The 23,155-nt window shown below is 39.6% G+C and overlaps 1 protein-coding gene across 2 annotated transcripts in view; it reads right to left on the bottom strand.

The window, feature by feature from the left end:
• The window catches only part of enox1 (ecto-NOX disulfide-thiol exchanger 1), a 71,918-nt gene that overhangs the window by 18,673 nt on the left and 30,090 nt on the right, over positions 1-23,155 (bottom strand). Inside the window, exons 2-7 of one of the 2 annotated variants that reach the window (XM_036565432.1) lie at positions 11,885-12,016; positions 10,864-10,998; positions 5,860-6,027; positions 5,521-5,727; positions 4,256-4,489; positions 185-397 (exon numbers count right to left, since the gene is read on the bottom strand). In XM_036565432.1, coding sequence (XP_036421325.1) covers positions 185-397; positions 4,256-4,489; positions 5,521-5,727; positions 5,860-6,027; positions 10,864-10,998; positions 11,885-11,894 — 967 coding nt within the window. In that variant the 5' untranslated portion in view covers positions 11,895-12,016. Of the gene's footprint in view, positions 1-184; positions 398-4,255; positions 4,490-5,520; positions 5,728-5,859; positions 6,028-10,863; positions 11,002-11,884; positions 12,017-23,155 lie in introns of both variants that reach the window. The other variant, XM_036565425.1, reaches the window with a different exon arrangement.

Raw genomic sequence — 23,155 nt, forward strand, 5'->3', positions numbered from 1 at the left:
TTACAAATGGCTGATCTTTACATACTGGCAATGTTGAGAAGAACATAAAAGCCTCAACGATCAGATCAGAGGCTAAGCATCCTTAAGAATCTTGCATAATCTCAGCCTGCACAAAGGATGTACCGTTGTCATGGCAACCCTAGATGAACATCTCCTGGTAAGCAGCATGCAGGCTGTGTCTTACATTGTGTGAGGATGGCGAGCAGCGAGTTCTTGAAATGCTCTTTGGCCAGTTCCATCTCCTCTTCATGCTGGGCCTTCTCGTTCATGAGGCGCCGCACGTGGCTGTTGGCCGATTGGATCATGGAGTAGAAGTGGTTGGCGGTGCGCCGGTTCACTTCACCCCTTTCTATCCACGTGAACAGCACAGCTATTGCCTCGCTGAACTTGTTGTCATCTGTAGAAAAGGTGGAAGAACATGGTTCTTACAAATTCAAATGTCAGTTTACTCTCTGGTAATGTGACAATGTAAGATTTACTCTTGAAGCTGGATTGTAGCCTATGAGTGGGTAAACAGCACAGCGTGCCTTGATGCCTTAACATGAAGTACAATTCTGGGTCGGGCGTCTGCGGCAGAGGCTTTGAGTGTGGCCTCTCTCAGGCTTCAGTAATCTGGTCTCTGCAGACCACTTTGAAATGCATTACAGAAATTGCAAGAATAATTGAAATTTGCCACCGAGCCAGAGCAGACATTATAAGGCCAGTAGTAAATTACACAACCCCCATAATGAGATCCTATATGCAACACCCTTATATTAGTTTCTCCACCCCGGACATGTGCTTTTGACCAGGAAGCTATTTCTGCGGGGAAAGGAAACAATATCCTGGACTATGAATTCCACTGTATAATAAGTGATACATCAATTACATGTTTCCCCACTGCATATATGGAAAACAGGAGGCGATAATCTCTCTATATTCTAAGCATCTGAATCCTATATGCAATTGACCAAATATTACTCTCAGCCTTGATATGTAATCTATGTTTGGCAAGGAACCCAGGGGACGTCAGGCTTCTGATGTAGTTGCTTGAGAGAGAGAGAGAGAGAGAGAGAGAGAGAGAGCGAGCAGATATGCCATTCAGGTGGCACTCTGCCTTCCCAGCTAATTAAAGCTAATAGAATTCTCCTGGTCCCAGGGCAAGAATGCCATTTGACAGGAGTAAAAATAATTCCCTCAGTCAAATGAGACTGCACAGCCACCACCCCCACCACTAATGAGGGCCATGACAGAAAATGTAAATGTGTAAATCTCCACACCCTCCCTCAAAATCCCCCAGCATCCCCCTCTGCCCTCGCTGTTACTCAACCCCTGTGACAGTCACCATGTTACCAGGTGTTTAGTGCCAACAAAAACAGAAATGCTTAGTGTCGGGTTATTGGCTTATTTTTATGAAGCTGCCACATTTATGTTTTCTGAGTCTGTATAGAGCAGTAATGAACGTGATTAATGTGCTTATTCGCTTGAAGTGAGAAAGCATTAACCAGAGGCTGTTGGAATGAATGGTATTAACAAAAACAAATAATGCCTTCAACTGCAGCGCTGAGGACAGTAGGTGGAAAAAGATGGATCAGACAACAGGGACACTGAAAGAGCCAAAAGAAAAAATGAGAAGCAGGGAGGAGAAAACACTGTATTAACACAACCACGCTTGAGAATGGCTTTCAAACGCTGCCCTCTTACTGAGAGGTGCCTTTCTGATGGCCTTCTGCCACTGTATTACACGTAAATGTTCTAGTGCGGGAGTGCACCCTGATGTTTTACACCACAGTGTCTGTAAAAGGAACAAAAGCTTCCCGTCTGTCTGCATGCTGCTCAGATTTTAAAGAGGCACTCTGATATTTGTTGCCTGTAAATATTAGCGTAGTATAAAATTAAATGGAGCAGCCTGAACCAAATTTAAACCAAGGTTTTGATAGAGAGTGAAGTGTTCCGGTGCCAGGAAGAATACTGAGTTGTGTCAGACATAGAGATGCTTTATCTGATGCCCTTTGGGCTCAATTAACATACAAGAGAGCATAGTGGAAAGGATGCGGCACACAGACAGAATGGGAAAGGCTTGACAGTGTGCCCTGATTGCTGATGAGGTGGGGGTTGCAGTTGAGTTCCCATCATCTAAATGAAAGCAGAAATCTCTCCAGAGAGGACAGAGTTTCTGAGAAGCATGGAAAAGACAGTCTTTGCCATAAACCTGCTGTCTACCTGAGGGTTCCTCTAATCAAAACAAAGCACAGGAAAATATTAGCTTTGAGCCAGGAGAGTATTTGATGAAGTACTGTGTGTGAAATGTGAAAGCATGTGATGCACTGGACATTGATGGAAACACAATAATATCAGTATAAAATCCTTAACAAAATGAAAGTGCTGGTAAGAAGAACAGCAGCATCAGCTCAGTCATTTGTTGTTTATGATGCATATTCGGTAGACAAGGAAGGCGTTAAATTTCACAGAGAATTCCACAGATTTTTCAAAATGACTTCATAATTCAGAAGGTTTTGATGTAAAATGGTGCACTGTAGAGAAAACACATTGAGTGTTTTACAGTGGTGGTGATAGGAACCAGTGGTCTTAATGTCTACATTGCAAATATAGCCAGTTTATTTGCTAGCCAACATGACCCGCGAACCTACACGTGGTATGTCATGGTGGTAAATCAGACTTTATGTGAGGTAGCTTTCAGAGGTATTAAACACTCCGGATATCTGGTTCCTATTACCACCATTGTGTACAGCCTCTAACAGATTCTGAGACAGCAAGTTTCTCCACAATGGAGCAATTCATATCAAACCTCTCTGGATGACTGTGTTTACATCTTAACAACTGAATTAGACAGACATTTTGAAAAAAACTGTGGAATTCCCCTTTAAGAATGAAGAAGGCATAGATTTAGTTTGTCTGCTGGCAAGCAACAGAGAAATGCTGGGTTCCAGGTTTAGAAAAACAATTTCTGGTACCTGGAAAATCACCCTGAGGCATGAGGTAAAAATCAATAGGGTTTATTCAAGCAACACAAAGGGAACCCACACACTGCACGAACCCAGGACAAAATTCACCTCTAAGGCTGATAATTACAAATACTTCATTTTCAGCTTCATATTTACATTTTCTATTCATTTATCAGACATATTTTTGGTATAAAATTTATAACATAAAGCTGTCCGAAAAAAAATATATATAGATGCCCAACCATCATCATCAACATCATCAACATAATCAACAACAACAACAACAATAAAAATAATAAGTATTATTATAATAATATATTTATTATAACAACATGTATTATTATATTATTATTATTGCATAAAACTACTTATGCAGCACCTTTCATACTTAAGTGCAGCTCAACATGCTTATCAAGAAATAATGAAAATTAAAACAAAGTCTAATACTCAAACGATCAAATAAATTATTAGTATAATATTAGAAGATATAGGGGAGAAATTATATAATAGAAATATATAAGACAACAAATAAAACATTTTTTATTGAAAAGCTGAAGTAAACAGACATGTCTTGAACTGATTTGAGGATGTTGACTGTTTAATTAATTAACCAACCTCTCTGCTAAAGAATGAAGTTTCAGCAGTATGTTTTTTATACTGACAGGACCTTTGAATTTTGTGAAATGATCACAACACTCCTTTGAGATCTTGACATGCTACAATGCTTTGAATTCCACACCAAACCTGGACAGTTTTATCTATGATTAACAATGCATTTAAAGCAAAGCTATTTATAAATGAGCAAACAGCTGACTGAGCTTTATACTCCCTAAAAATGAATCACTATTATCTACTAAAGTCTGGAAGAGCCTTTTGGCGCTGTGTTTAGTCTAGAGGTATGAAGCTTTTCAAGTGAATATTCACTATGGGCCACTAATGGGACCAGCTCAACACAAAAGCGCACCAGCCCTACAGAACAAACAACAGCTGTGGCTGTTTGGGTGGCAGCTGCAGAGAGTGGAGAAGACTGATCTGTGGAGCATCAAGGGACTTACAGCCAGGCAGCCAATCATTACAGTAACACCCATTACATCATCAGAGAACCGTCAGGCATGGCTGGAAGGTGTATAAAACAGCAGACACGGCAGATCAGGTCATCACACTACTCTGAACTTTGTAAAGCAGCCCAGAGCAGCTGCTAGGGAGATCTTCCACCTGAACTGTGTTTCTAAGTTATGGTAATGATGATAAATCTCCTGATGACTCCCAGCCTCAGTGATTATGGCAGCACTTTCAAAAGAAATCCATACCTTTCAGTCTTTCAGCCAACAGGCCCGCCTCGTGCTCAGAATAGTGCATGACGGGAGGGGGAGAGGGGGGTCTCAGACGATCCTCCTGGATTTTACGCCGATGACGTTCTTCTCGCGCCAGTAACCTCTGTTTGCACTCCCACTCGTACAAGTCATCCCTCGCCTGAGCAAAGTCCACATGTATGCGGCCTGAATCCTTCTTGTCCGTGCTGGAGCCGATGCGCATCCGGTAGCCTAAGATAACCCGCATCAAACACAGCCATGACAAACCCACACTCAGATCACATTCCAGTGTGCTAAAAAAAACTGGTCACCTTTCCCTTAAACCCTGCCTCATAACATTGACATAACCATGCCATAAACATGTGATAGCAGATTTTGTTTGCTGTGTTGACTTGTCATGACAGATGGTGTCTAGTTATAAAACATGGTGATGTCATGATGGATAACTACAATACACCTAGCAAAAATCAGCATATGACAAACTGTAATGACATCAAAATGTTGGCTTCTGTAATGACAAAAACTGGCAATAGTAACATTATGCTATGATAATAATGAACAAAATTTTGTGAATATTATGTGCATATAATTTTTGCCATGACATATTTACGGCATGGTATGTAGCAGGGTTCAAATCAAGTGTTACCAAAAACTCATCCAAAGATATTACGTGTTTTTACATCATTCTTTCCCAGGAGTCCCAGCACAAGTAACATTCAGATACATGCTATCCTGATCATTTAGAGGGCAGTGCTGTTTGTATTTCACTCTCAAGATGAAAAGGTTTTGGATTAAAGTATGTGTAAGTCCGCACTCCCAGCTCAATGTCAAAGCTATTAACATGCTGGATCTAAGGTAAAGCAAACTTTAGCTGGGTTACTACTAATACACATTTCAATATGATGTCTAATGACACACAATGTTGCAGAATAATGTTAGGAAAAGTCAGCTAAGTTAGCTTTTATAAATCGGCTGCTGACAGCTAGTTTGATGAATTATCCAGATTAAATAGGACCTTTAAGAGCTTAGTTTTAAAACATTCTTTGTAAAAGAATTATTGTGAAAAAGTCCTTCTCAGCATCTCTAACTGGCTGTCGCGTGAGTCTTAGCTTATCTTTCTTAGCTCAAACCTCCCGTGATCAGAAATTGTGCAGCAGACGTAAATGAAATGTGAAGTCAAGTGAAGGTGCATAATGATTTTACCGAAATAAAAGGCAAAATGCATTTTATTATGAGTTTTGTCATACAAATCAAACACAAACCAGACAGATAAAGGGCCTTGTCCACCATAAACTCCTCACTGAAGCGGATGTGGCAGAAGTTTTTCTTGCTTTTGCGGATGGCAACGATTTCCCCACATTGGTCAAACACCTCTCGGATAATCTCCTCGCTGGCATTCTCAGGAAGTCCACCAACGAAAACTGTTTTACAGCCTGGAGGCCGCTCTCTTGTGGATGGGGGTGGGAGATCTGCAGGGTACACAGGGAGAAACATCAAACATCACATTTTACTAAAGACTGAATTAGACTTTTTTTAAATAGAAAGATGTGATGCGATTTGAGATGAGATTTGCTCATGCAGAGAGCAGCATGAACTCTTACTGGGGTTTTGAGGGAAGAGCGTGCAGCTCTTGCAATGGATAATTTCCTTGATGACAGGTAGCTCAGGCTGCACAGGTGGGGGAGGCACCAGACTGATTCCTGCCATCATGGGGTTAATGGGGGTGATAATTCCCAGGCTGGGGTCAAAACCTTGGATGCATATGGAGTCTAAAGAAGAAAAACAGACAAAGTAAACAGTAATGAGTGCAGCCACTGATGAGGAGCTGAACTCCTAAAACACTAAAGCAGAACAGCAAGGAAGCCAAAGTAATCAGAGAGCCAAGCTGGTAAAACTCAGATCAGACCAGTTGCCTCATTCTTTATAATGAAGAAAAAAGGGAAAATCCATCAAAATATGTTTTTTTTAATCACATTTCCATTATATTGGGCCATGCAGGATATGCAACATAAAACCCATGGATCTAAATATATCATCGCTGTCAGAAAAAAAAAAAAAAAACTTTTTATTTAAAAATATTTATTTATGTTTTTTTTACATTAATTTGAAGATGTCAGAGGGCCTTTACAATTTGTTAAACTTTTATGATGAATGAAGCAATGGAAATACTCCAAAATTACTTCGGAAAAAATCTTGTTCCATTAAGTTCCTTTCAAAGTTAAGGCTTTTTTTGGGACAGTGATAAGTTTACAATAAACTGTGGAAAGGAATTATACTACTATGTATCCGTAAAAGCAGTTTCACTATATTTACATACATAGTTTACTCAAATATATAAAATGTATATGATAACCAAGCTTCTTCTTCTTCTACTCTTCATCTTATCTATTCAAGACTTACAGTACAAAGGATTCTTACTATTATCTTTCCTCCTAAAGAGTCTTATTCTTTTTTTTCTACTATAGAAATGAGTCATCTATCTTGATACTGCCAGCAGCCTATGATAACAGAGTAGAAATATAACCACTACTGCATTTGTGAAGAATATCTGCATGCTATCTCCTTGACACTTAAGCATGGTCTCAAATCCCAAAGAAAATGCATTCCAAAGCTGAAATATCTCCCTATCATAGCAGGCCTGGCTGATCATTGCCATAACTAAGGATTTCATAATATAAATCACATGTTAAACAACACACCCTGTTTATCCCATGATATCACAATATAAAATGTGGCATGCTAGACCTAATGTGTAACTAGATAGGAGTGGAGATTCCTGGTACTAAATCCCTATGATCAGAATCATGTGAAATGTACACATGAGCTCCAGCAGAATCGTGTGAAACTATAGATTGTAACGACTTTAACAGGTACATTGTCCAAAGCAATACGTTAAATGTATTAGTTCTTAATGTTGTTTTTCCTCCCTCAGTGAATGATTCAAGGACTGCTCATTCTTTTGGCCCAAGGCTTCTTGCTTGCTGCCAGAGACTGAAGGACGGGTTTTATTTGCCATTATTATCTTTTTTTCTCTTTCCACAGAAATTAGATCCACCATGAAGCCTCCAAGAGTCGAAGCTGCTCCACAGAAAACAGCTGCCCGTGATTAGCACGGAGGTGAGATGTCATCAATCAGAGGCCTCCACAGATACCATTATCAGCCATTTGTGGGCCACTTCAAATATCAATTCCATAAGGAAATCTCTCTCTTCCTGTACTTCTTGGCCACAGGAAAGCTCTAGCCATCCCTCATCAGGGTGCATTTGCGAGACTTGATTATCCACAGCAGTCTCAGTGATGATGTGTAACTCTGATAGGAACACAAAAACCTAATCTAACAGCAGCCGCCTCAGCAGAGAGCAGCCACTGTGCAAACAGCACTTACTGTTCATGCTCAGTCAGTTAAAACTGAGCTTCACTGCCTGCAAGGATTTTGTGGCCACATTCATGGTACATTGACGCCTCTCTGGAGAAAAAGAGCTGAAGAAAAGAGTGTTTGAAGAATACCGTGACTCTGACATGCAATTCTATCCTCTTTACAAACTGTGTTAGTTGTTAGAGCTGGGCAGAATACTTTGAAAAAAGGAATTAATTTACTTAATTCAAACTGTTACTTTTCTTTGTTTTGGCTGTTACTCCCAAAACTCCCCAAGCAGGGCTGCTGTCTGTCGTATGGGATATGAATTCCAAATGTCCAAATAACAAAATCTTGACTATATGACATGTGACATGTACATGATATGTACATAACATCATGCTATGAAATGCACACAGAAGATAGTACAGATGCTTAAGCTTAAGCTCCACTACTGAGGAGATCGTTCAGTTTACCATCCCTCAAAAGAGTTTAGAAATTAGTTGTTTATTTGATCAATTAGTCTACCTGTACTTTAGCAGGATGTTCAATATTTGTGAAGCTATATGCCTTTCACCGATTTTAAAGCTGCACTATGTAAGATTTTTTTGTTCATATTGAAAGAAGTAGAATTACGGAATAAGGAGAAAAAAAATGCTAACATACGGTGTGCATGTGCTGCTGCAAGTCATTGCGTAAGGCCTGAAATAATGATGAAGTTTTTACCATGTAAATTTACCATGACGTACATCTTGTTTATTAATATGTATTAACTTCACATGCACAAAGTCAGTATAGTTTTGGTTCAATGTTTCGGCCTTAAATGCAAAATCAACATTATTCTGATGAAGATATGATGACAACAGTCAGAACAGTAGGAACAGCAGTAATAGTAACAACAGACAATCCTCGGAAAACACATCCTTCACCGAGTTTTCATTGAGTTCACTGTGCTTGCAATCATCAGATTCATCTGCTTGTTGGGTCCGAAATGCAACCAACATCACAAAATGTTCTTCTGCATGTTGCATGGAATCACATATTTCAGAGGTCTGCAGATTTTCAAAACATACATAGTGTAGCTTTAAAATGGCTAATTAATAAAATTTGAAAGCGTTTCTTTTAAAAATTGCATTTTAAAATGTTTGTGTGCATTCTAGAAGTATTGTTCTAAAAAATTTAGAAAATAACTTTATTCTTTTTATGTAGACTGAATGCAGGCACTTCTGAATACGCATTACGAATACTTGTATTCCGTTACATCCCAACCGTGTTTGTTATTGTTCATTTTTCTTCTTCTTTCTAGAAAGATCAGCAACTTTACTCAGGCATCAGTGAACAAAAGTAGACTGGGGAGGTTATGCAAATTCTACACCCAGAGAGTTTAATGTGGCAGAAGCAGAGACTCTGGTCCTTAAGCTTTTATCCACAGATATCACACTCGCTCCAGACTGTACCATAACAAACACACATTGAGTTGTTTCCTTGTCAAAACACAGCAGTGGCTAAATAGGTCATCATAAATGTGCACCAGCGTTTCTGGAACAGCATGATTGTTTTTTTTTTTGTATTGTTTTTTTTAGCAACTCAGCTCAGGCTTCCTGAATCTTTGCATAAACCCATGCGTTCAGCCATTCAGGGTTTACACCAATTCTGACTCCAAATCTCCCAGCGTGCTCTTTTAATAGCGCTCAAAATGGAGCTTTAACAATAGCAACTCCAACGTCGAGAAAATCCGCTATATTTAGAGTCGGCTTCTTTGTGGTTCTTTACAAATCCTGCTGGATAAGTGTAGACTAAGAAATAATTGCACAAAGCATGTCCTCAAATGAAGTGGTGAAAATAAAGTTAAAATAAACAGAAATAGAAAATATTATATATATATATATATATATATATATATATATATATATATATATATAAATACCCACAGCAGAAATAGTACAAAGATGCTTTACATGTAGAAGGTTCAGAAGCAGTTTAAAACAGTATGTCAAGAGCAATTTATACGATATGTAAATGTGTCCTAGAAAATCTGGTTTAGGGAGACCAGAACAAAACCTCAACAGACAACATTTACTTTAAAAACTGACAGAGACCAGATGCCTTTTTCCAATCTTTCTTTTGAAGCTGGTACTTCTGTAAATATCACAATGGTCCTGCTGTTCAACCTGTTTGTTCTCAAAGATCAGCGAGTTTTTTAGTGTGACTGGGTCTGCTTTGAGGCCAGGCATGTGTGTGTATCACGCTTTTAGTTATTCTTATGATTCATACAATACACACAAATTAGCAGTGTGTGGAGCGAAATCACACTGGTATTTAAACACATTGGTATCTTGTGAATTGCTAGAAGGATTTTCTGCCCACCTCCACCCTCAGGCCAGAAGCAAAAGATTTGTTCAGTCATTTTTTATTGAGTCTTGAATGATTCCTCAAGAACAAAAAACCTCAAATATACAATTCAAATGTGAGCTATTCCAACTAATAACAGTCCCATAAATATGCATGATCTGTAGAATCAGCTCATGCATTTTAATCTCAGCTTAATTTGCCTCAATCCACCATGGCTCCTTGGCGTTATAATAATTACAATAGGTTGCACACTCAGCAGAGACTCTATTTGTATGAGATAGTCTACCGTTATAAATGCAGTAACAGCATAAAGCGCTGTCTGAGAGGAAAGCCAATTATATTGCTCCCCTATCATTCACTTACTGTTTCTGCCGTCCACCTCAAACACAGTCCCAGGGAACCTTACGTTCCTTGTGAATTCAGCTTAATTATAAAAAAGAGAGCATAATTATATGGACTGAGTTAACAGTTTAGCTCATAATTCTCCAATTTCCATCTTAGTGGCCAAAGAAAGATGACATTCTGCAGACCAACACCTCTCTGAATGTTTCTTCTGAGTGGAACTTGGATGTGAGGAACCAAACAGAGCTTTTTTGGACTGCGGGTGCCTCCAGTGCACTCCAGGGCCTCAGCCTTTTAGAGCTGAAACAACTGGGTACCTCACCGAAAGAATAAAGCTCAACAGACTGGAACATGGTTTAACATAAAATCCAATGTCTAGCATTGCTTCTAAAGGTCACATATTTGGCTTGGGTGGCTGGTGCCAGAGCTGCTCACTGAGGGAAACCTCAGCCTGTTTCTGTAGCTGTGTGAGAGAAGACTAGGGGTTACTGTGGTGAAAAGGCTGGGGCTGGTGAAAGGGTTAGTGTGATTCGAGACCTATGATGTATGGCTCTACCTGACACCAGCTGCTGCCCGGTTAGGCCCATGGGCATGATGCCCAAGTTGTTCATGGCTGTGGCCCAAGCGCCAGGGTCCGCCACGGGCACACTGAGGTGGCTCTGCTCTGTTCCCAATCCCCCAATGCCGTCTGCTGCTGAGAAACATAGAGAGAACACTCTTTCACAAACTACTCTTTGATCACTTCTGTCAATACTGAAGAGAACATTAAGCAAAACAAGCCATTTTGTAAACAACTTCACATCGGGCTTGTGTGGAGAAAATCAACTTGGCTAAAAAACTCTGGATACACTTTCTCCTCTAAAGAACAGGTGGCTGTCATAGATCAGCTGTTATAATGTGCTTTTTATTTAAGAACATTTTGAGTGTCAGTTTTACAACCTGTGTTCAGTGTTTACCAATTTTCTCTGCCCAGTTTTTCTATGGAAAACTTGGGTGAGTCATAGGCAGGTCAAATTTTAATGGTTTAATATAGTGCTGCGTGATATATCATCATTGCGATGTACGTCATCTGCTGAGTGCTTCAGAGTGTTTTGAAAGAGCAGTTCAAAATACAAAAAGAAATGAAATAAATATTAAGTTACTGTCTGGATCTCTGGTCTCTGTCTGGGTAATGTTGAATAATGTTGTGTAGGATTCCCTTTGGTGTAAGCAGTCCAATCAAAACATGCTATGTCAGGAGTAGCAGTACTAATAAGGCATGACCTTATTAATTGTATTAATAGAACATTAAATATTGTCTGTTATTGTGATGGTGTGATTATATTTGGAAACACGGAATGTTAACAACGCTGCCCAGCACTAGGTTTAATATCATAACATGTGTCTGCTTAACAGTTTGAGACCTCTCCCTCTTTTGATATTCCATCCTCGACACCAGGCACTGCTAAAGAGACATACAAAGCCAGGGCTCATTATGAGGTTAATAAATAATCAGAAGCCAGCTTCATTCTGCATTGTGCTGAGTCAGATGATATACTGAGGATTAACTGAGATGGTGGTGAGAGAGGGTTAGTTACCGCTGGCCATGGCAGGTCTGCTGTATCTCTGTTTCTGGAGGCCACTGCTGTCACCAGAGCCCCTGCTTGTCTGGGGCAGCTGGCCAGAGGGGAGAAAAGAACTCAAGGGCTCATCACAGCATACACACAGACCTATAACAGACACAAATACAGCCACATGAGCTCTAATGAACATCAGTTTATACAAAAATACAAAAACATGAATTCACAATGTCTGAGGTGCATGGAAATATTCAGGGCATGAAAAATACTTTAATTCAGAGTGATGTTCATTAGTATGCTCATTTTGCTATACAGATAATTACTATAATAGGTTTAATGTAATTGCAATTAGGAATACTTGTGTATATTTACACAAGTAAAGTAAATACTTACATAAAAATTTCATTTACATTCATAAATGTATATTTACAATTCATCACTGTCAGACAAAAGCTTTTATCTTCAAAATGGTAACTTTACAGGAGGAGCCAAAAACCTGCTTATCTTTTAATGTCTGTTAATAAAACAAGATTTATTCTATGTGATTTTGGACCATTTCTCTTGGCTTTCAAATTATGTAAAAATATAAAAACAACAAAAATGAAGATACAAGGTACTGTCACACTGGGAACCTAGGAGGGTTAAATATAACCCAGACCTGCTTACATAAGGGCCTTTTTGAGCCTTTCTAGACCTTACTATTGCAACTATTTAGCAGATTTTCCTGTGATTCAGACTACATAGCTCAACCAAGGATAGCCCTGAAGGACATGTAGCTCTTCAGAGCTAATCTGAAAGCTCCTGTCAGAGCCCCCTCACTGAATGACTTTCAGCTAACCTGTCAGTGGACCATCAATCTGACATATGTCATACTGCAACCCATCAGATGTCTAGTGGCATAGTCCAGTGCATGTGTTTGTGTGAGATGACCCAACCCCATCCCCCATTCCCCTCCTGACTAGCAGCTCGTCCTCTCCAGCTCACTTTCTCCTCTCTCCAATGCTCTCACTGAGCCTCGCCTCCGTCCACATGCATTATATCATCCAGGAAATCAATGTCTGAGCAAGAGGGCCATTACACTGCTTAATATGGGCACGGGTGATGGATCCCAATCGTGGAGAGAGCGACTGTGCTCTTTCCCTACAGGAGCAGCAGCAGCTGAGCTGAGAGCACAGCTGTCATCAGTATGCCAAACATGTTCCTCTCTGCCACTTTCGAGCACACTGCAGTAATGATCATTATTCAAATCTGACACACGGAAATCAACTTAGGAGCGAAACACAATTTCCTTTTAATTGAGGCAATCATATCACTACTTTCATATTAAGGGCACAACCTTAATGAGGAAATGTTTATTTATGATACCAAAAAAACATTCTGCTGAAGCAAGTTGGAGGTTCACATCCAAATATCCAGACTTCTGATAATTAAAAACTGACAGCATGCATTAAAAAATGTAATGTGCACAGAGGCAGCACTGCTCTACTAATGAGCTTGGTGATCCGAAATACTGTGCAAGCCATTAAATACACAAAAAAATTCTGGGTTATTTTTTCATCCCAAATGCTATGTGGGGCCTATTGGGTTATTTTGTGGAGTTCCTCAGTGCTGGGTAGTTAATTGTAACTGGGTTTGAGGCTGGGTCAAGCTAAGTGATAGTGGACACAATGCAGAAAAGACCACGTCCCATTCCACGACTGCCAGGTGTAGTCACTATAACCAAAAACATTATGAAGGAGGGGGATATATGAGCTGTGTTCTAAAATTCCAGGCTGTGGTGTTGGTGGGCTGCTTAGGGTTGATATGTGTCTAGGATTTTGGTTGTCTGTCCAGGAAAAAAAAATGCACAAAAAAATGCCCAGGAATGCAAGCATTTTCACATGCTACTATTTCTTATTAAGTTTAATCTGATTCTTTCTATCCAGTCAAACCATTTGTATACTTAGACTTCCCTTAATGTAGGGACAGCTGTTTCTGAAAAGTGCACTGTTGGTGACATTTTTAGGCACTGGGCAGCACTTCAATGTGATAACTGAAAAGATTGAGTTCTGTAGCTGAACTGACATTTACCATAGACTGCGCTGTGAGCATAGCTACCTGTCCACTGAAATTATTACAAAAATACAGCCACTCATTGAGTGTCTGGAAATTCTACAGGGCTGAAGTGGCAAACCTAGCTGTATTTCTAGACTACTATGTCACTGAAGGCTGTTCCAGTTATGTGCCTAAAGGCTACATTAGGCAATTTCTGAGGATGCTACAGGAGCATTTTTCATGGTCTTCTGTTTCTCATCCTTTGTGCATGCATCTGACCTGAAGAAAGTTCAAAAGAAATGCGGGTAGATGAAACCAGCTACGACATGTTATTCAAAAAGGCCAGTAAAATATATAGTTAAATACACAGTATGATGTATCTTTAGTTGTTTATCTGTTTAAGAGGGTATAAACCGAATGCAAGGTGTAAAATGTACATACTTTCAGTGAATTTTAGCATTTAAATTCAAACCATTTAATATTTGTTTGCCACATTACACTATTCACTTCAACATGTTGCTTGCCAGTTTACTATCATTCACATCGACAGTATTTTCTCCATCGAACTATGTGCTGACTCTTTTCTGATGATGTGACAAAGCAGCCTTGAAAAACTGTTCTGTTTTGCATTGTTTAATACAAATGAGGCAAAATCACTGTAATCACTTTTGTACCAATTTTGTTTTTCTATACAGCCAGCAAAGTATTGTTTCTTAACCTAGCAGTAAATTTAGTACTAATGTCACTTTTTTGCCTCATTAGCATTAGCTTAGCTAGCACAATATCATGCTATGTTTTTAGCATGTTTTACTTTATGATAGTAATTTCTTCACAAAGTTGTTGCTTATGAAATGAAAATGTAATACACTACATCTGATAATCTGTCAAACATAGGTGTTTATTACATTAAGGTTAATATATTCAAACTGACTTGCACTAGTGTTTACACTGAGCTTATGTTAGCTCCAAATAGTTAGCATTAAGAAACCTCAACCCAATTGTAAGAAAGATTAACCAATGCTACATTTTTAGTTTGGTAGGCCAGTAAACTCTGGATCAACATGCAACAGCATTTAATACTGTGACCTTCTTACCCGCTAGAACTGGTAAACCACAGTGATGCCTGCTGATGTAATAGACTGAGGGTCTGCCATTAACTGCTTAGTTTTCATTCTTCCCTCTTTTCTTTTCTTTCTTTTTTTTTCTCCTAGGTTTGAACAAACATGGTGTAGTGCCTACAACAGAACTAGCTGTGAAGGTCATTCCTACATCCCGTCATTTGGAAATTTTGGGACCTATTTTTAATATTTTAACCTAAATGTAAAAAGGATTAGTGCTATTAATTTATTTATTTATTTTGTATCCAAATGTGTATAAAATATGTATATTATTGCACATGTCCGATTTGCATTGCCAAATAAAATATTTTTTCATAAATAATACATTTAATAAATTTTATAATTATTATACATATTTAGGAGTAGGCATGTCTATAGTAGTTTGTGTTGGCCTGAACATAAATATTTTATTTAAATAATATTTTTACGGGAATGATAAAAAATAAAAATAAAAAAATGTGCCAAAAAGTGTTCTTTAGAGCAATGTTATAGAAAAATCACTCTGGGTTCCCTAAAGGACCTATCAATGGAGGGTTCTTTCAAGAACCATTTTTGTGAATGAGATATGTGAGTGAAGAACCTTTTTAATGTTTTAAAAAACCCCACATAATATGCTCCACAGCAATTTCTATTTTCTATTTTATATAAATGTTCTATAGCAAGAATTCCTTAGAATCCTTTATTATTAAAAGTGTAGAACATTCAAAGGTGATGGAAATGCAAATTGTTCATCATAATCTCTCTGTGGTAATAAACCCTCTTGAAGTCTAGATTAACTCTTATAATTATACTCTTATTTTAACTCTCATTATTCATTGTAAAACTAATCCGGAGGTTATGTAGGTATGAGAATGTGGAGCCCACATAGACCCTAAGGGTTTAAGGGGTTATTACAATAATGGCTCTTATGGGGCACCATCTCCTCTGTTCCTCTATCATTGCAGCTCACAGGAGGAGGACAATTTCCCATCACCATGTCAAGCACACTTCCCTTCACCTTGCTCCACATTCTTCCCATCCGGACACACTCCCAACTGACCAGGGACAGCAATCCCCTCCAAGCATCTTTGCTCACTTTCACGCGCCATGAAATATTTACTTCACAATTCGTGTTGCCTTCATTATTCATGAGCACACTTGACATGTCTGAATCATTCAAGTGGCATCCTGCTCTGAAATCAAGTGGGCCATTCTGAATCTGAAGCCCACCCCATGAGGGAGATGTGGAGAAAGAGAGGGACACGGAGGAAAAATATGGTGCACACATGCAAGAGCCCAGATTAATCCCAAATGCTCCTCAGGATATTCATAATAGAAGAGAAGAAAAATGGATAAATCAAATCGAACAGTGTAAATAGGTTTTATTGGCTTTCTGTCTCTTTTTTCCAGATGAAGAATCCTCTTTCTTAGAGAAAAAAAAAATCAATATAATTGTTGGTGTTTGGACAAAGTTCCCAGACTTGTGCCAGAACTGTGATCCCTTCCTCTATGTAAGGAACTCGAGGAAATGAAGATAATGTAGATAATCTGTACAGACACAGAGAGTTCCCTTAAATTCACCTACTCAATCTCAATCAATTATGCTTTGATGATTATGAGTAATTGCTTCTCTAATTACTTTGACAAATGATTTCATTACAGCAACTGGTTTAGCATCTCCCAAAGTAACATGCTTCACATATTTCACAGATGTAAAACTTTTCTGACACCAATGTAGTTCATGAGACACCAATTCTTGGACACCTGTAGATTACGAACTCCTTTGTTAGAGTTCCATATATTGGGTTTCTAAGAGGTATTCTTTTTAAGCTTGACACAGAGGAGAAATGACTGCATTTTCCAGTTTTTACCATCTGATTGCAACCATATTACCTTACTAACCTGTGGTCGAACCAGAAGCTGACACCAGTACCTCCAAAGCTGTGCAGGCAGACAGCAACACAAAATAATTCTTCAGCAGCCATCGTTACTGCTCCACTGAGCTAGCTTTCCACATACAAGGCACACACTGTGGAGACAGCAATTTAAAAAGCTCAATATTTCATCATCATGGGTGCATGTGATGCTATCTGCTAACACTTTCGGCCAGCCAGAACCTCATGAAGGATCATGAATGAATGCATAACCCATAATAACACATCTATAATGCATCAAAGATGTCAGGGCAACTCAAATCAGCTGCTCATAGCAGCACCTACGTATAACAGGAGGTTTGGTGAGCTATCCGATGTGTATGTAGAACAATCCTCATGACTTTTAACTGTCAGCTCAGAGTGGAATCCTTCATCTAGCAATGACACTATGGTAAGCAGGCCAGTGATTATCCTGAGAGTAAGGACTGTGTCAGTTCAAAATGAGAGGAGCATATAGTACGGTGCAAAAGTCAGAAACCACCCTTCATTTAATTTTTAGTACAAGTTATTCATTTATTCAGCATTTTTTCAGTATTTTTTCAATATTTAGTGTGACTTCGCCTTTATTACAGCTTCCATTCTTTTTGGGAGGCTTGTTTTTTAGTTATTCAAAGAAATCTGCAGAGATATTTTCCACACCTCCAAAGTTCAGTTTTAGAACTTGGTTGCATTTTCCCAAAAACATTCAATGATGTTGAGGTCTGGACTCTAGGGTGGACAGACTATTGTTCTGATAATACTAGAATCTTCTTTTTAATCTGCAAATTTTCTTCTTAATAGCTACACATCCTTTCAGACCCATAGCTTTGAGTTGTCTTCCCACAGTGGAAGGATGGACAGAAACACCTGTGGACTTTTTCAGATCTGAAGCAAGAGCAGAGCTTGATTTTCTCCTCTCTCTTAAAGATGAAAGTTTTAATTACTATTTATCTGATGGTGACAGTTTTGGTGGTCTACAAGGTCTTTTTCACCAGATCATCCATCTTTTGCAAAGTACTGTGGGTTTTATTTGGAATTTCCCTTCAAAATAAGTGCTTCTTTCAGGCATTCAGCTTTCCACCATCCTGTTTGACACCTGTGTTTGCTTTGCCCTGCTGCTGCACCATTTACTGAACATTTGTCTCCTATTTTAGGGTAGTCTGGCCTATATGGATTGAACACAGCTATGAAACGAATGGCAGAGGAGCACTACCCTTCATTGAAAAAGGGGTCACGACCACGATATCAGTTACTGCTTAGAGCAAATTGCACCTAATAATGCCTTTAGAAAGGCACCATTAAACTCATGTCTCCTCATGGAGAGAAACCTCATATGGTGGAGAATGAGAAACACTATGCCAAGATTCATTTAAGCCCAGCTCCCACAAGTCATTATGAAAGCACCAGCACTGTCCTGCAACAAAAGCCCAGAGAAGGTCTTGTTAGCCTGGGTGTGCTTCGATGAGGTTGTAAATATGAGCGAAAGCAACAGTGCTCAGCCTTTTTACTTCTACTTTACAGCTGTGAATTAACATCCGTATATCAACTATGCTCGGCTTAGAGCCTCTCACCGATACTAAAAATCAGTATCCATGTCTTTCCTCCTTGAGAATGCATCACAGTGTATCTGCTGCTAGAATTAATGCTGAAAATAGCGCTCTAGTAGAACAAAGAAAAGGCAGCTCTCCTGCTGCTTCCTCTGAACAAAGATGTAAGAGTGAGGATGGCTGCAGGGAATAGAGGAGCTGTGAAGTGTGCTCAATATTCACCAAGCCCTTACGGAGCCAGCCAACTGGAGACAATGCATAATGCCAGCATCCATAAGCATGACAGCATGGAGCACGCAGAACAAGTACCAGTGGACGCAGCCACTGTGGCTGAAGCAGCCCGACATAACAAGGCAGATGTACTATTGACAGGTAATGATGCAAGTGCCTGAAAAGAGAGGCGGGCATTTACTAGAGGAGTGAGTGACATACACATACCTCTTTGAGCCTGTTTCTAAAGCCTCTTTACCCGACCCTGTCTCTCTGATGTGAAGCATGCATACCTATACATCATCCTAATCCCATTAGTGAGTTGAATAATCTCGGCAATCCCTGCGTATTACAATAACGTTATTCCTAGTGGAGTGGCTACAGCATTATTCGGGATCAAGTGAGGTGGCTTTCTGACTGTCATTTCTAAGCTATTTGGTGCTGTTGGGGCTAAGTGGCCATTGAAATGGGAATGAGGGCCTTCAACATGTTAGCTTTTTTATAAAGTGATATTTAAGACACATGAGGCACCCATGAGAATAAACCAGTAGTGGCCCAGTCCTCAGCATGTGTGTCCAGATGGAATCAGAAATGTGCGTCCAGATGGAACCAGATGCTGATTTTATTCCAGTAGGCCAAAGTATAAGGGCGAAAGCAGACCAAATGCAAGAGAATATAGAAAAGAAACAGTGGGTTCAAGTGCCCATAGAGGATAAAAACAGTTAATGTTAGTAGAATTAATAATAAAAATAAATAATAATGGAGGTTACAGCGTCTTGCACACAACGTAATTGAATTCGTTCAAGTGTAACTTACTGTGGTATGGCAAAAACATGTCACTGCCTTTTTGTTAGTTTTATAGAATTGTACTCATTACAATTACGTAATAACCATGGATGGCAGATCTTTATAGGGCTACCACAAGAGGAAATGAGTCCACGGTTGTGCGCAGACATGTTGGCAGCTTTAACATTATGCTGAGTGACAGCAGAGCCTGTGTGGAGCTCAGGGGCAGGTCGTTCCAGTGCCTACTTTCACAGCGTGTGCCCCCAGAGCAACCCTGCCTGCCCACAACAGTTAGCAGACACCGATGCTTCAATGAGAGGTGAGAATGATAAAATATGCTTCCACAGAGTTGAGTGGGGAAATGTCATAAACCATATGCAGACGCTGATTCTCCCAGACATGTGGAAAATTCCCATTTCCACTGCATGCAAATGAGCACTTAGTCCAGCCACAGAGGTCAAAAAACAAACCCTGTTCCTCTAGAGACCCTCTCATTGGGTATGGCTCGCTCTCTCCATTTCAGTAGTCTTGGAAGGTGAAGAAAAATGAGTTGCAGTTGACAGAATAAATGGGGCAGTGCTGAAGTGTGCTGAGGGATGAATTCCCTTTTCTTCTGATGTGCAAAAAAAGTGTGACTGGCAGACATGGAGCAAACTGATTCAAGACAGTACAGGTTAGTGCAGCCGAAAAGGTATTCATCAGATATTTAGAAATCATTGTACACCATAAGTAGGCATGTTTAAGTCGTTCAGACTGTTGAGTTTTTTACAGTTTCCAGTTGGTAGTGGTTGGAATTTTGTTAGGCTACAGATGGAGAGGCTAGAGCTGGATTTGGATAGAATTTTGGTGGGCTACGCTTGGGGTTGGACATAAATTTGTCAGGTTTTGTTCGACAGCGTTTTGTCGGCCTACAACTGGGTTCAGACAACATTTTATCGACAGCTGGGCTTGGACAGAGTTTTGTCTGGCTTTAGTTGGGTACAGACAGGATTTTGTTGAGCTGCGGCTGAGGTTGGACAGATTTTCTAGGGGCTAGAGCCAAGTTTGGACATAATTTTGTTGGGCTATAGTTAGGTGTGGACAGAGTTCTGTCAAGCCAAAGCCAGATTTGGACAGAATTTCATTTGACTCCAGTTGGATTTGGACAGAATTTCTTCAGGCTAAAAGTGAATCTGGAAAGAATTGAATTCGACCAGAGCCAGGTTTGGACCGAATTTTGTCAGGCCGCAGCTGGGTTTGGAGAGAAATTCAGTGGGCTACAGCTGGGTTGGGACAGAATTTTCCTGGGCTATATTCAGCTTTGGTTCAAAATTACAGGCTTGATTAAACATCTAGTCTCATACGCCCCCACCCCAAAGCCATGAACATAAAATATGAACAGGGAATGAGTATGTGTGTGTGTATGTATTGCTCTCACTGCTCTCTCTCTTTATTCACTGTGTTGATGAGCAGTTGATCACAGCTGATTTTCAGTTTCTGACTGTTGATGCGGACACTGTCTCGCCACCTCTCCCAGTGCTAATCTCACTAATCAGCCTGCTAAATGCTTGCGACGCTCAGGACACTGGGCAATGTGTGGCTTTGTCATAAAAGCTTCCACACAAGGAAAGAGCCCATTAGTCTGACCGTTACAGTATGCAAAGCTAATTAGTGTGTCTATCCTGGCCTGGAGAACTGTGGTAGCAGAATAAGAGAGCCTGCAGACGGCCAGGCTGCCACTGTCAGAACAAAACTTCTCTCAGCTGTTAATGAAGACAAATGTGAGCGATTGTGTCGGTGGACGCCCAACACAAAGCAGCATGCAACAGAAGGCAACTCCTCACTTCCTCTCCTCTACTCCCCCTCTCCTCCTCTCAGGCTTTATCCTTCGGTATTCGTTCCCTTCTCTCCTCCTGCAGGCATCCTGTCTGTCTCACAGTCTCCATCACTTACTCACCCTCCGGCTCTCTCTGTGGGCCAAAGACTCACATCCCTCATCAGCACAGCTCCAGACAGCTACAACTGCAGCCGATGATGCCTTGTCTGTGTGTGGTCTTCAGCGGCATAAACACATACGATAAACTCAGTGAAGCCCACACCTTTTAGCTGTGAGGCCTCACTGGCAGCCGTCATTATTATGCTCTATTTTTCTTTCAGGGAAGCCACGACATGTTCTCTCCTTTCCTAAGGAACCCACCCATCTCTCCACGGGTCTTGTCATCTATCCGATCCCTCCATCTGTTGCGCCTGTCCGTTGACGCCTGCTCGGTGGAGAGAGAGGGCCTTGGCTGAAGGTAGAGTAAACACTATCACATGTCACTGCTTCTCAGGCCCAGGCACCACCTGTGTGCACACAAGGGAAGCCAACCTGCAGCCTTTCAAGGAAGAACCAGAGTCTTGATAAGAAACCATACAAATCTAAATGTTGACTTAAATCTCCATACAATACAAAAATGTACAACATATTTTTTGATGCATCAACGTATGGAAGAAAGTGAAGTACTCAGGGGCATTTTTCTATTTGCAAACTGAATAACATGGGGAAATTAGAGGGAAAAAAATTGGTCATTGGGTGTATTTTTCTATTTGCATTCATAATGAATAATAAAGGAAAAATATAGGGAACAATGTATTAGCCCACCTAGATGCCCCATGTTGTATATGCCATAAAATGCCTCGTCTTACATTTTGTTTAATTATTTCTCATGTGTTGCTCACTGAACTTATAGCTTGAGCTGAATGTGAGTTTACAAAACGTAAACTGTATGTAAAGATGATTATATTATTAATAATGATACAATTATGTAATTATAATATAACATACAATTAATTATGAGACTATATAGCAAAATGAAAACAGTAAGTGTGGTTATTAGTATATGAATGGGTTTCATTCCAAAATGCATTACAGACCAGTACTATGGCTTGTTGGCAGAGCTTCACACACAGAAGAAATATCAGAGCTATATTATGATTAAGCCCACGTGTAATAGAGAAATAAAATGTGCTTTGCATTATACAATATACAGCTTTTATTCTTTTCAAAAACATTTAATGTCCAAATTGTTACAAATTGATACACAGCATTTTAAAATTAATCTTCATATATTATCATGTTGACTGTATGATTGTTACTTCTATGGGATTAGCTTTAAATGGGAAATCAACTGATTTTTCAAAACATCTGTGTTATTAAATGGTTAAGATGTAAACAAAGTCATTCAGAATGGTTTGATGTGAAATGCTCCTTTTAAGAGAAACTTAGAGTCAGAATCAGAGTTTAATGCCTCTTAAAGCTCCTTCATAGAAAGTTATTGCATGAAATAGTTACGACTGTGCTGCCTGATGCCGTATAACAGTTATGAGATATTATTTTGGCCTAAAAGGTATTTTTAAAAGCCATTCATGGCAGAGAGGTATGTACAGGGTGCTGTAAGGCAAAATAGTCCCCCAACGAAAACCTATTTTACAAATAAAACTCAAAAGACGTGTGTAGGTTCACTGTTTTTTCTGAACAGTAAATAAAATGACTATATTGTGTTGCAGACATTGTGAGTCCTGGTTCTATCACCACCACTATGAAGAAATCTGAGTTGGTAAATTCCTCTAAAATGTAGCGTTTCTCATTAAACTACTCTGAATGACTTTGTTTATATCTCAACGAGTGAATTATGCAGATCTTTTCAGACACGGTTCCACTCATTACGGCTGCAGTTTGGCTGT

This window comes from Colossoma macropomum, unplaced genomic scaffold (assembly GCF_904425465.1).
Source record: "Colossoma macropomum unplaced genomic scaffold, Colossoma_macropomum, whole genome shotgun sequence".
Classification (NCBI taxonomy): Eukaryota; Metazoa; Chordata; class Actinopteri; order Characiformes; family Serrasalmidae; genus Colossoma; species Colossoma macropomum.